This window comes from Lycium ferocissimum, chromosome 9, assembly GCF_029784015.1.
Source record: "Lycium ferocissimum isolate CSIRO_LF1 chromosome 9, AGI_CSIRO_Lferr_CH_V1, whole genome shotgun sequence".
Lineage (NCBI taxonomy): Eukaryota > Viridiplantae > Streptophyta > Magnoliopsida > Solanales > Solanaceae > Lycium > Lycium ferocissimum.
Window position 1 is genome coordinate 17757142 of NC_081350.1, and position 14091 is coordinate 17771232.

The following is a 14091-nucleotide window of genomic DNA, read 5'->3' on the forward strand; positions in this document are numbered from 1 at the left end:
ACTGCTCTAATTATTTTTGTGGTTTATGCAAAAATTGATATCACCGTATGTACATAATTTTCAATATTTTTTTCTTCATTTAGAAATTGTGTTTATATAATTCAACTGCATTAGCTTAAAAGTGTAATACTAACATATTTATGAATACAAAATACTCGAATAGTTAATATGGTTTCACTATATATGTTAATAATTACTCCTTATACCAAAAAAAAAAAAAACATACGAGAGTTTGTGAACCGTGGTAATGTTTAATGGCACAAGCAAGGTGGCTAGATCGGTGTAAATTAATATGCATCAAATTCAATTAAGTTTTTAAATTTCATCTTCCCTCTTCAATTTTTTTCACCTTGCTATATTGACAAACTTTTCAATGTAATCTTCATTTAACAAAAATTAAAATTTTATTTTAGGATCAACTTCGATTCTTAATAGGAAACTCAATTTGTATATTAATTGTTTTCTCAAAAGCTCTTATTACTTTGCTATAACAATGACTTACTTCTCAAAATAATTTTTCATAAAAATGTACGTAATTAATTGAAATTGAAAAATAAAAGGATTACGTGTCATAAAAAATGATGATCTTTGAAGAGTGAAAATGCCTTAAATTGAGCATTGTACATCTAAGCACGTTTACACGGTAAATTCTTAATCTTTAACATCTTTAATATTTAGTTTAGTAAGTATATTGGTAATTATTTAGGAAAATAGTAAGATAATTAGCTCGATTCGTACTTATAAGTTTCCCACATTGAATGAGTTATTACTAGCCATGGTATAAGAAGCGTTCTTTTTTTATTTCTAGCCGTGGTATAAGAAGGATTCTTTTTTGGCTCTATTCATTACTCTAGACGCACAACTTAGATAAAATCTTATTTTTTGTTTCATTTTATTTGTTGTAATCTTCTCTCTATAATGCTAATATTTGTATGCCTATTACAAGTGTATGCATGTCTTTTCCTTTATTACTTTAAATAGGCCTATTTATTTTTTCTAAAATTAATTGTATTTGCTTTGGTAAATATGACGTGATTTAACCAAAAAAAAAAAAGGTAAAAGAAGACGAGTTGCATGCAATTAAAACCTATGTGTTCTTGAATGTACACAAGTATATATGAATTAAAAAATTGTAATGGTGATAATAATTTGATGAAAAATATGTCTTGCACGTTTGACTATGTTTGTGTGGATTTAAAATCAAGTTCAATCAGTCATTTTGCTTTCAATTCCTATCACTCTATTAAATTACAAAATAAGAATGCCAAATTAGAAATGTGAAGGACTTATAACATCATTTACAAGGGAAATTGATATAAAATAAAGAGAAAAGACATCATTTAACCCTTGAACTAAGATTTAAAACTCAGGTTGAAGAACTAAACTTAACTCGTATTTATTTACCCCCTTAACAACTTTCATCCCAATTATTTACCACCCTAAAAATAATACCACTCTCATGCGATAAATTACATTTCCGCGCTATCGTCATCATTAATGTCGTTCTTATGTCAAAAATGACTAACCCTTCATTTTTTGTTTTTCTTTTATTATTTTTTCTCTTTTTTCTTCTTTCCTCCTTCTCTCTTTCTTCTTCTTCTCCTCAACACCACCCCCCGCCCGCCGCCGCCACACCTCCGCCACCACCGCCCCGCGCGCGCCGCCGCCGCCAAGCAAAATAATCAATACTAAAAAATTACGAACCCTTCATTTTTTATTTTCTCTTCCTTCTTCTTTCTCCTCATCCTACCATAAACACCCATGTAAGAATAACAACCATAAAACAACACCCACCATCACCCCACCAAATTTCATCCCATTTCTTTTCAAATTCGTCCAAATTAATTATTGTGGTTGTTATTGTTGGCTATTATTATTATTACCATTTTTTGGTTTCTTGATTTTGATTTTTGTTTTCCATTTCTTCCATAATCATTATTCCATAACCACCACCATCTTCTTCTTCACAACTCCCACCCGTGACCACGCCCCCGCCCCCATACCCCCTCCCCCACCATTTCGTCTTCACAACCCCCCACCCCGCGCCCACCCCCCCGCCCCCCCACGCCCCCCCCCACCACGCACGCCCCCTCCCCCACCATTTCGTCATCTTCCCCCCCCCCCCACCCCACCCCCCCGCCCCCCACCACCAATTCCTCTTTCTCTCTATATTCTCATCATTCTTTTCTTACCATTTTTTGGTTTCTTGATTTTGATTTTTGTTTTCTTTCAAAAATAAAATTATGAAATAATGATTATGGATGATTTTGAGAAGGAACGGGATGAAATTTGGTGGGGTGATGGTGGTGGTGGTGGGTGTGAGTGTGTGGGTTAAAGATAGTGGGTGTTGTTGTTATGGGTGGTTATGGTAGGATGAGGAGAAAGAAGAAGAAAGAGAAAAATAAAAAATGAAGGGTGAAGAAGATGGTGGTGGGGCGGGGTTGTGGGGAGAAGAAGAAGGGGCGGGGGCTGTGGGGTGGGGTGGGGTGGGGTGGAGAAAAAAAATAATTAATTATTTTTTAATTATATATTATTTTTATTTTATTTTAATTATATAATAATATATATCTATATATATCGGCCGGCCCACCTTTTCACTCTCTTAATTTTTTTTTTTTTTTTTTTTTTTTGCCACGTCACTCTCGGGGTGGTAAATAATTGGGATGAAAGTTGTTAAGGGGGTAAATAAATACAAGTTAAGTTTAGTTCTAAATTAAACCGGTTTTCGTCTTACGTTCAAGGGTTAAATGATGTCTTTTCTCTAAAATAAAATCCATGACTATTTGCTGGTCCATTGTTGCAAGAGAATAAGCGAATAAGTAAATGTTAGGAGATCATGCAAACTGGAGGAGGGGGATGCGGAGTGGGGGTGTGGGAGTTGGATTAGATGATGTTATTTATTGTGAAAATGCGTAAAAAAAAAAAGAGAGTGAGAATGAATTATTGCTCATAAAAACTATATTATGAATCAGACCGCGTAACGGAAGAATCAATAAATAGAGGCAAAATTTCAAACATGAAGTATAAAGAAATTCAAGTACCACATTAAAAATTTAAAATATAAATAATTAAATTTCTCATGTGGGTAACTCTAAAACATAGCATTAACAAGTTCTTTGCTTTAAAATAATTATATAAAATAAAACCTTTTTTTTATAATCAGATGATTTTTCATATGTCATATATCAATAATTAATTAGGATTGTGTAATGAACAAGGTTAATCATCACAAGATGATAATTAAGTTTTGTTAAATTACTATAATCTAATGTGTTCAAATAAGTAAAATTATAATTTAATATTTCACAAATTTATTAATTTTAAATATGTCAGTGATATATGATAATTTTTTTATTATATCTAACAAATAAGCAAATAATTTTCTATGATTAGCTTCATTTGATACCAGTCACGCATCGCGCGGGATACGAATACGAATATATAATATAGTAGAAAACTTATACAGATGTAATCATCTCCCCATTTTCCCTTCCCCGGTGTAAATAACCCAACCCGCTTTGACCCGTTTCCTTAAAAATTTAACCAGAGAATCCCTTACCCCAAACATTTACCATACAGGGTTAGTTTAAACTTTTACTATAATCAAATCTTCTTTTTTTCTACTGCAAAAGGGTATTTTCTTAGCTGAATCTTTTAGTTAGGTTTAGCAACTGTTATCTGATGACAATTATGTCTTCTGAGTTGCAGGCTAAAATTTTTTGTTCCTAATTTACATTGCTTGCTCTTGCTGTTCTAGTGCCTCTTAATTGGACATATATAACTCTTACAATGAGGGTTTACTTACAGTCACATTGAGGGATCACTGAGGTTAGGGGTATTTTTGGCCCTTTTCAGCACACTTTAATAGTAAGTAAGTTGTTGCTTTCTTTTGTACTAAGTAGCACCATGTCTTTGAAGCTGTGAATCTATTTTCTTTACAAACTCGTCATTACATTTAGATCTTGTTTCTGATATAGTCATTTTGGGCCAGGATATGCCATCATAGATCGTTACAATAGCACGGGCGATTCCCGACTAGTATATTGAAAAATGGTGATCTACATATGCATAAAATGGTAAACCTATAACTTGCTGACTTTCTTTTGTGAAAGTATAAAATCCCAATTCACATTTTATGCACAGATAGCCACATAAATCAATCTATTTTGAGTCATTTTCATGTTACACCGAGGATTATAAGGCCAACAGAGATGCTTTCCCACATTCCGGAATCACTCTTACCAAACCCTCATAAACCCAGGTAGTTTGATTCTTTCGGGTCCACAATCAATTGTTTCCTACTTCACCCAAATGGAAAATGAAGCAGAGCATGCTCAATCTTCAATGCAAGACTCAATCTTGACCCTTCCATCTGAACTCATCAATGAGATCCTCCTAAGGCTTCCCGTGAAAATTCTCTTCTGTTTCAAAATCTTGGCTTGCTTTATCTCTACCCCTCAATTTATCAACACCCATCTCAGTTTATCAGCTAATACAAGGATTACACCTACCACAGGCTTATCCTGAGTCTTTCTGGACCTAACAAAAAAAATCTTAACGTTTGTTCTGTTCGGTCTGTACTTAATGAGTCTGTCATAAAACCATCTGATTTGGATTGTCCCCTGAAAGACAAATTTCAGATTGTGGGTTCGGTAAATGGGTTGATTTGTCTTAGGATCGGGGTAGAAGAACTTTTTATACGAAATCCATCTATCAAGAAGTTCAAGAAAGTTACTGCAGAAGCTATACCGAGGTATGGTCAGAAAGCATATGGTTTTGGATATGATAAGCTTCATGATGATTATAAAATACTGCGTATGTATACTAATACTAGCCATGATCTTAAGGTCGAAATATATAGTTTAAAGAGTGACTCTTGGAGAAGAGTTGATGATTTCCCGGCTGGGAGCAGACAGTTTGGTTCGGCGAAGTTGGTCAATGGGAAGCTTCACTGGGTTAACATTCATAGTAATCCTTGGTGTATTGAGGGGGATATCATTTATTTTGATTTGGCTGACGAGAAATGGGGAAAGTTGGAGAAGCCTTGCTAATTGCTGGAAAAGGAGATTTTTGTTTGAAGCTTGGAGTGTTGGAAAGTGATCTTTGCATGTTTCTTGACTATGAGAAAACTTGCGCGGATGTGTGGATTATGAAGGATTATGGGGTCAAAGAGTCTTGGACAAAAATATATACCATCAACTTTTCTAATGATATTTCTAATCTGTGGTTTCCACTTTTTTTCAAGTCACATAAAGGTGAAGTTTTGCTTGCATTTCGATCAATATTCATGATATACAATCCAAAGGATGACTCGATCAGGTATCTACAGGTCGCCAACTCTAGTTACTGTTTTGCTGAGGATTTCTACATTGAAAGCCTAGTTTGTCCTTTTGCAAACGACACTGGGTGATCTAATTTTCTTTTTTGGTGATGACTGTTGTTTCTCTGTTTCTTCGTTAGATATTGGTGAGCAGTGCAGAGGAAACTGCATCTACTATGAAAACAGAGGTATAATAGTGGACATCTTTCGGGAAGTTACCACCAGCATACTATCATAATGACTTTGATAATGATTTTTACACCGGTGGTTGTAGTTTTAGTGGTGATGATGATTATGATCCAATTCATGTTGACGGTGATGTAAAACTTAGCAGCAATGATGGCAAGATTGACAAGAATGACCTTGGTAGCAAATCATCTGGTGGTCTTAGCAAGGAAGTAGGAACTGAAACTTAGATATAAGGGATCACATGGTGATCACACGGGTATCTTTACCTTACAAGATGGTAAACTTGGTTCATTGTTATCCTTCCTCGTATATGCAGATATTTTCTGGCCACCACCATCTTGGCTTAATACTGAGGATCAGGCAGCTTCTTCAGCCGCGCACAACTGAATTTTCGCCTCAACGTTGCCCTTTTTTTTTTTTTAAATTTTTTATATAGCTTTTGCTACTTTGGTATACTGGCTAATGACCGAAAGATTTAGGAACTTTGTTTCTGCATTCAATGCCTTTCTTTTATTCGCACCTTTTTAATTTACTGTGAGGTGTTAATGCCTTCGAGAAGATGAAAATTTACTTGTGTATTTACATTTTTGTGCTAAAGGGTACTCTTGTGCAAGGTAGCATTGCATCTACTGTTTTGTGAGACAATTGACATGCCTTTAAAAGATGCCGCACCTTGCTGTGTTGAGACCAAAAGTGCCAGATAAACTAGACGTTAACATTAATAAATAGCCTATAGTAATCTATGTGAATGCTCATGTCTTTCGAGCTGAAAGGACAGTGAGTTCTTAATCAAACCCTGTTATCTGAGAATTTGCAAGCCGTCTTCACCATGTTCCTTTCTATTTTATGACGTGAATGTTACTCAATTTGAAGTGTTTGGATGTATAATGTATTACAACCAGGAACTCTTGAGCAGCTAAGAGTTGAACTGGCATGTTCTCCTCTGGTTCATTTAGGATTAATACTACTCAAATGATTTGAACGTAGACCAGGGACGAACCGTGACACGTGATTTGGTGCTTGTACATTATCTCTGTCATACATTTAGGATATGCGGCTTACCGGCAGTAGGACATCATCACTAACGTGATTATAACAGGAAATATTAGCATCTCCTCCAGATGTTTGCTTCTTGCATAACTTGGATTTATATGTTTCTTCCCTATTATAATTACTACCTTCTTTTTTTTGGTAGGCAGTTGTATCTCAGTGCAACGTTAACCAAATTTAGTCATACTGTAGTCTGTATATTTTAATGAGAAATGCTTGTTGGTAGCTCTTTTTACACTTTCCTGCAGGTCCTACTAGCAAGCACCAAGCTTGTTGTCTGAACCTGAAATTTTCTATTATACTCTTCCACAACACTTCCTTAGCACATTTGAGGATGACTGTAAAAAGTTTAACCACAAAAGATGGCTTCCAAATTAATGGACAAAATGATGTTCAACATTATAGTCAAACTTTTGAATAAGATAATTTGATTTAATTGGATTTAAGTAATTAAGTGGTAAGTTAAATAGAGAGCTGGACATGAAATAGTAAATTTCTGTGGAGCCCACTGTATGATGGCATCAAAGGCTGCTATATGCCTACAGTTGTCGCCAATTACGTGTGAATGAAAGTTGGAGTGGGGCCCACGTAATAAAAAGGATAAACTATAGAAGCAGACAGGCAGTACCTTTTTGTCCATAAGGGAAAAGGTACACACACAATGTAACATGGGAAAAGGGCCTGATTTACCCCTCTACTTTGGGAAAAGGTTCACATTTACCCCCCGTTATACTATCAGCCCACTTATACCCCTTCACACAGTTGAAACATTTGCCCCTATTTTTAACCCCCTGTCCACCGTGGCCAATGGCTTTTTAAATAAATGCCACGGTGGAAATTCTATGCCACATAAGAGTCCATGTAGGGATGGTTAATGTGGACCTGTTATTCCATCATAGAGGTGAATGGATTACTCACCCGAAATTAAGTACTCAAAGAAAATTCGGTGCACACTGGAAAGGGTATGATTCGATCTTCTATCTTACATAGACATAGTTGATGAATTTATCTCAAGCTAGGATATGTTGGTGTTCAACGATTGGTAGTGTGTGGTCCTTCTGGTAAATATTATGAAGTACAAGGTGACGTTGGTATTAGAACTTTGTTGGCATTGGTGTCTGACCAGTTTAATGTGATTAATGTCTTTGCTGTGGATGAAAATGAAATAGGATTTACTGTTCCTAACATTCTTGACCACACAGTCAAACAACGCCGAATCGGGAAACAAGCTTGAGAAAATGGCCAAGTTGAAGACAAGGAAGGGGAATGGCAAGAGGCGATTTGAACTTGTGAACTTGTGATAGTTTTTTGGGTTTAATATGATGTAATTATTTGTGACAAAGATTACTTTAACTATTTAGGTGTTTGTTTGGCTGTTGAAACTTGCAAGTGGATGTCATGTTATCACTTTAGTGGTGACAGTTTTTGGGGTTATAATGTGGCATCCCCTTTGTCAATGTGAAACCGCACTTTTGACGCTTTTGGCGCTTTTATGTTAAGTTAATGTTGGATTCCTTGTACAAGATGTTTTGCTTTGTTTTACGATAGTGTCTTGTTTTTACTCTTTTGGTAGTTGATTCACCGATTAATATACGGAAAAGGAGTAGCAAATAGCTTTATGGTTCAGCTTGTGCTTGATGAACCACTCTTTATATTCTAGCTGGTGTTGTATTTATTAGCTCAGTGACTCTTATATATCTCTGTGACTTTTAGTGTGGTGTTGGAATTATGTTATGGAATGGTGTTGTCTATTAAGTTAGTATTGCGTTAAATTGTGTTGTTGATATGTTATGGAATGGAACGGAATGGAATCTTCGTTGTCTATTCATTTAACATTTTTGGTGAGTTTTGTTGCGTGGAAAAGCTGATCTTATGTTCATTTTTGCTATAAGAAGAAGGGTAATTCTTATTTACTAATATCTCTGCTATGTAATACCAAAGCAAATAATGATTTGATAATATCTTGCCTCCATCGTGTGAGGCTCTAAGGTTTTAACTGTTCTCATGGTCTCGGAAGGCACCCATGCTATATGCAATCTATAGTTACCAAGTTCTTACCATTCCGGCATTATTTTTCTTCGCTTTATGTTTATAAGTTCAATTCCTTCACAAGTTTATGCCGGATCGGCATAAAAGTTGCCTTTAAAAGTATGCCCCCACCGGCATAACTTTGTGAAGGAATTATCAAAGTTACGCTCGACCGCATACTTATATATATGGGCGACTTGGCATAAGTATGCGGTTCCAAGATAACTTTGATAATTCCTTCACAAGTTTATGCGGATCCCGCATAAAAGTTTGCCTCTTTAAAAGTATGCCCCCATCGGCATAAACTTGTTAAGGATTTACCAAACTTATGCTTACGGGGGCATACTTATGCCTTATGGGCAAACTTTGCCTTGAAGCATATATATGTATTTTTTCAAGCATATAAACCAAAGTTACATGGAAAAGTATTATGCTACAACCAAATGTTCATCCCAGATACAAATTCACACTTTGCCTGGCAATACAAAGTAGTTAGCAATTTTGTATGCCCCCTCCGGCAGACTTTTAGTTATGTTTAGCTAAAAGTACGCGAGGCGTACTTTTGTCTTGAGGGCAGACTTTTAGTTATCCGGATCCGCATAACTTTAACTTTTTCTTAAAAATTGTATCGGATCAGCATACCCCGATCCCCGCTCGAAATTATTTTTTTATTTTTATGCCTCGAGCGGGGGTTCGAACCCAGAACTTCAAGTATTCGCTCATCTTTCCAAGCAAAGGGCAAAATTTAAAGACCACAAATATGAAGGGCAAAATTTAAAGACCACAAATTTGAGGGGCAAAATTTAAAGACCACCCCAAACGAAGGGCAATCCGTGCAAAAAAAAATGATTTTGTACAAGCCTAGACGTTGTCACATTTATTCATTTTATGTGGATGTACCGAATTATTTTATCAACAGAGAAAAAGGGCTTACGAAGTGAAAGTGAAAGTGTGCTAGAGACTTGAGCTAAAGATAAGAATTTGTTCCCATAAGTAATCCATTTGCTAGTAGCAATGTAGAATTTGGTTACAAAGATATAGGCATACTACTTCAATGGTTCAACTTTGTTTACCTTAATCGGACAAGATGCCATTGAATTTCAACTTCCCTTGGTGTGCACATTATGAGAGTGTTATTTGGAGTTCTCTTTGATAGCCGATTCTTCTATTTTTAGATAACATTGCGTGTTTCCTAACTAGTTCTGATTTGCTAAAAGAACAACATACACAATAATTTTATGCAAAAGTAAGACATTGCTTCATCCAAAAGAAGGTTTTACAATGGACATATTATAACAACAATTTATCCAAACGAGGGAATTACATTACATTCATCCAAACAAAGGCATTTAAAACAACTTCATGATAATATTTTTCAAGTTACACCAAAAACATAAATACTAGTCTCGTAAGGGCAATCATTTCATCATTGAGTAATGAAACCCACGAAAAGTGCCAATGAAACTATAATTACCATCCACATTTTTGTTACTTTGTCTTCCAAAGTTGACACTTTAATCACTTGAGAATAACTTATAGCCTCCAATTTGGCTACTTCTTTCCTCAAATTGCCTATTTCAACCTTAAGAGCATCCAAAGTGACCACTAACTCTCGACTTGATCAATGGAGTATCCGAAAATACTTCATCTTCCCATTTCCAATAACCACAAGAATTAATCTTCAAAAAATTAAAATTAAATTAACACCTAAATAATGCACTTTACCAATCAAAATATGAATAACAACAATAACTAACCTTAGGCTTAGGACACTTAAAGAACTTCCTTCCAGGGTTTGAAGGAGTTTTTTGAAGTTAAGTGGCTAGCTATCAAACCACAATGGCACTTCAACTACGACGAGGAGCTATTTTCGACATTTTTCAAGACAAAAACAAGTGGAAGAGAGAGAAGAACATATATGGGTGATGGTGAAGAAGAAGCATCGTTTGGTTCTTTCAATTTTAGGACCCATTTAATTATATGGGTGACATGGACTCTTATGTGGCATAAAATTTCCACCGTGGCATTTATTTAAAAAGCCATTGGCCGGTGGACAGGGGTTAAAAATAGGGGCAAATGTTTCAACTATCAGAATCTTAGGGGTATAAGGGGTGATAGAATAACGGGGGGTAAATGTGAACCTTTTCCCAAAGTAGAGGGGTAAATCAGGCCCTTTTCCCATGTAACATTTAGTACAGCAAAGGCAAAGCATAAAAATTTCATAATACCAAAAATGCCCCCGGGACGGCCAGGCATGTTGACCCAGAGGAGCGTGCTAACTCCTTCTTATAGTATACATATTATAAATAAAATCAATACTTCGCTTCATTAATTTGTTACACTTGAATGATCTTTTTAATAAATAAAAGTAACTACTTTTAATTACATAGCATATGCCATGTGCCAAGGAGGTTTCAAGATCCCATTCAAAATATTGATAACCAAAAGCAACTCATATTCCAGAATAAACTGATTGTATCCATTGCCAATAAATGATTGCACCCCAAATAACGTAGCTTTGGCTTCTGCACATACCTGAAAGTCCTTCATCATTACTGCTACCATCAGTCTTATTTTTGTCCAGTTAGGAAGTGGTCTGACCCCACTTCACATACATGTGATATTGACACCTAAACTGAAAAATCTGCTCGGAAATACAACTCCAATCAAAAGTCCACACATTAATCCCTGTAAGCTTGGATACTACCCAATGCCCATTTGAGAAGCTGAGAAAGAATATGAAATTGGATGTCTTCCAAATATACCCTAAAGCCGCCGTTTTTAGTCGCAAACTTAGCTTGCCTTATATTTCAACAAATTACAATAGGTGTGATAGAATTTCTAAGTAAGAATTGTTGGGTTCTATAAATGTGGTGTGAATGGGAAATGGGAACGAAGATGGAAAGATTCCTCTTACAAAGGAAACTCGTCCCACATAGAAAGAGGAAAAGGCATTTGCCGGGTTTAAATGGAAAATCACTTCTACCAGCTCATAAAAAGAGTAGAGTAGAAAAGGAAGCTTCGCGCAGCTCGGCTTCAGATGAACATCTGGCCGTTGGCATTTTTCCTCCATTTGATTTTCCCGTATTATTTTAAATTTCTCACCATTAGCTTGTGTTAACAGCCACCATGTGTGAACAGGTGAACAACCACCAGAAAGGTTGCAACCCTTGTGTTGAGCTTGATCGTTGACTTCTTTCCTTTGCTAATTTTGAAACATTTCAATACCATGATCATCTTCAGCTTCTTTTGCTTTACTAGCCTTTAGTTCATGGTCAGCTTCATGATGTATTCTTCAAACACTATTTTCTTGTTTGTCTTCATAGCCGTTACGTTGATGTCAATCTTTCTGTTTTCATAAATATTTTTGAAACTGAGAACTATATTTGAGAATCGGTAAATGCCTCGACAGCCATATTGACGTCCTCCGCATTCATGCAGTCTGCTGTTCATGGCGTTCCTCACTTCCTCCCCTTTTCAATACTCTTCTGATTATCTCATCAAATTGCCCCTCAACCCAACATGGCAGGTACTATGGGAGGCAACCCTGATTTTTATCTAATTGAAAGCACCGTTTCTCTTTTCTAACTCCTTGACATTGGCGAAGTGGAGAAGAAGCGGCTGGTTGGTGAAGGTTAAAAAACACTAGATGGAAAATTGCTAGTTTTGAATCCATTAAACAAATGCCTAAGGTAGTGAATTTACAGGACTTCCGCGTTTCTCAAGTTTGTAAAATTTATCACATGCAGAAGGGGTTTAATGGTTTAGTCCTTAAAGATGACATCAAGAAAGCATCTTTTAAGTAAAATCTTACTTATGTCAACCAACCATGCACGGAGTGATCATCAGACCAATCACGTATGTTATCAGCTAAGTTCGGGGAATGAGAAGTGGACTAGGTTAGAAGACTTCAGTCACATGATTGCTGATATCATTGTGTATTAGAGGAACTTTTATGCTGTCAATAAATATGGAGAGACCATAAAGTATGATCCCTGAAACCTAAAATCCTAAAACCTTTTGGTGCTACCGATTGATATGTTTTTTTTGCACTACAGGGCCAAAACGAATTTCTTAGCTAAACGGGTGCAATTTGATGTAAACAACTATACGTCTGTGTCATTCAAATATTCTGGCAAGAATAACCTGTTCGGGAAGAAGGCTCTTCTTCATGAACAAGCACTGAAGCTCAGGATTCAAAAGTAACAACTTCCACCAATCAGTGTCAACACAGAGTTTAAATAACATGATACACCAACTTAAATAGCACAATGTGGATGTTGCTCAAGAACAAAGGTCAGAACAATAATTCAGCAGGAGAACACTTGGCTGCTAATTTCAATCACTAGAATTCTGGGGCCTGCCAAGGCCCTCAGTTCTATTGGCACTCAATTTTCTCAGGCCGCATACTCGATCCAGTGAATTATTTTTCTAGAAAATGTTTTCTTAAGAAAAATCAGTACCACTGAAGCAGCTTCGAGCATGAGCACTTGCATGGAACAGATATTTCTCGAGCATTAAAAGTTACAATATTGAGTAACAGATCATTTTAACCTGCTTATCAAGAAGAATTAATGAAACTTCCTTTCACCAGATCTTTAGATATGAAATTAGGCTCAACACTCATGCTGTTGGCAATGGCTTCAATCTTAGACATTTCAAAATATTGTGAGTGCAGCTGAGAAACATTCTATGCACAAGGCCAATGAGCAGAACACAGACGGGGGATTCCGTTTCTCTCTTTAACACGGTTTGGTTTAGTCAGAGCGTAACCCTCTCACTTGGATCAAGATTCAATGTTCTTAACCAAGATCATAGAAGTGGCGTCCAGATGGTTCTTCTGAATCAACGTGTCAGGTCTGCTTTTCTATAGTGTATCCTTCTATTAGACATCAGGTTCAGGGAAAAAATGTGTTGGCTGCGAATTTTCATCCAGCAAAACTTGTATGGATGGAGCTTCAGATAATAGGATAATCATAATCATGAGGGGTTGATGAAGAGATATTGAAGCAGCGGAGCAACCACACCAACACTTAAACTGTTCCTTAGCATGGCATAACTGCACCAAATAACCAAATAGCATATCTTAGCAAGCAATTCTTTTATGAAACCCAGAGCAAAAGTGCTGAAGAATCTATATATCTATATAAAGCAGGGCATTAGGCTCGCCACGTGGCACTCTCACAAGCCATCATTATTATTTATCTAATTTCTGAGATTTTTGCATTATTTCCCTTAATTTCTCCTAATTTGTCTATTAAATAATTCCTCTCCTCATTATTAGGAGTATCATTTATGCCTTTTCTGAAACGCCTCTGTCTATTCCCTACGAGGCGCCCATTCCTTTTTCCGTTTCTATCGCTTCCCTTCTTTTCAGTTTCGTTCCCTTTCTCAGTCTGAACCATATTGCAATAACTCAGCGGCAACAATTTGTTGTCTTCCAAACCCTTCAATCAAACATACATCTTGGCAGTTGCTTCCCCATGTTTCTAGAAAAAAGAATT

General features: G+C 36.2%; 1 protein-coding gene across 1 annotated transcript; it reads left to right on the forward strand.

Annotated features, from left to right (window-relative positions):
• The first annotated feature begins 4449 nt into the window (after positions 1-4449).
• LOC132069261 (F-box protein CPR1-like) lies at positions 4450-6091 on the forward strand. The gene is made up of 2 exons (XM_059462667.1): positions 4450-5319; positions 5461-6091. Exons 1-2 carry the CDS (start codon positions 5024-5026, stop codon positions 5468-5470), a joined length of 306 nt encoding a protein of 101 aa, XP_059318650.1. The 5' UTR covers positions 4450-5023; the 3' UTR covers positions 5471-6091.
• The last annotated feature ends 8000 nt before the right edge of the window (positions 6092-14091 follow it).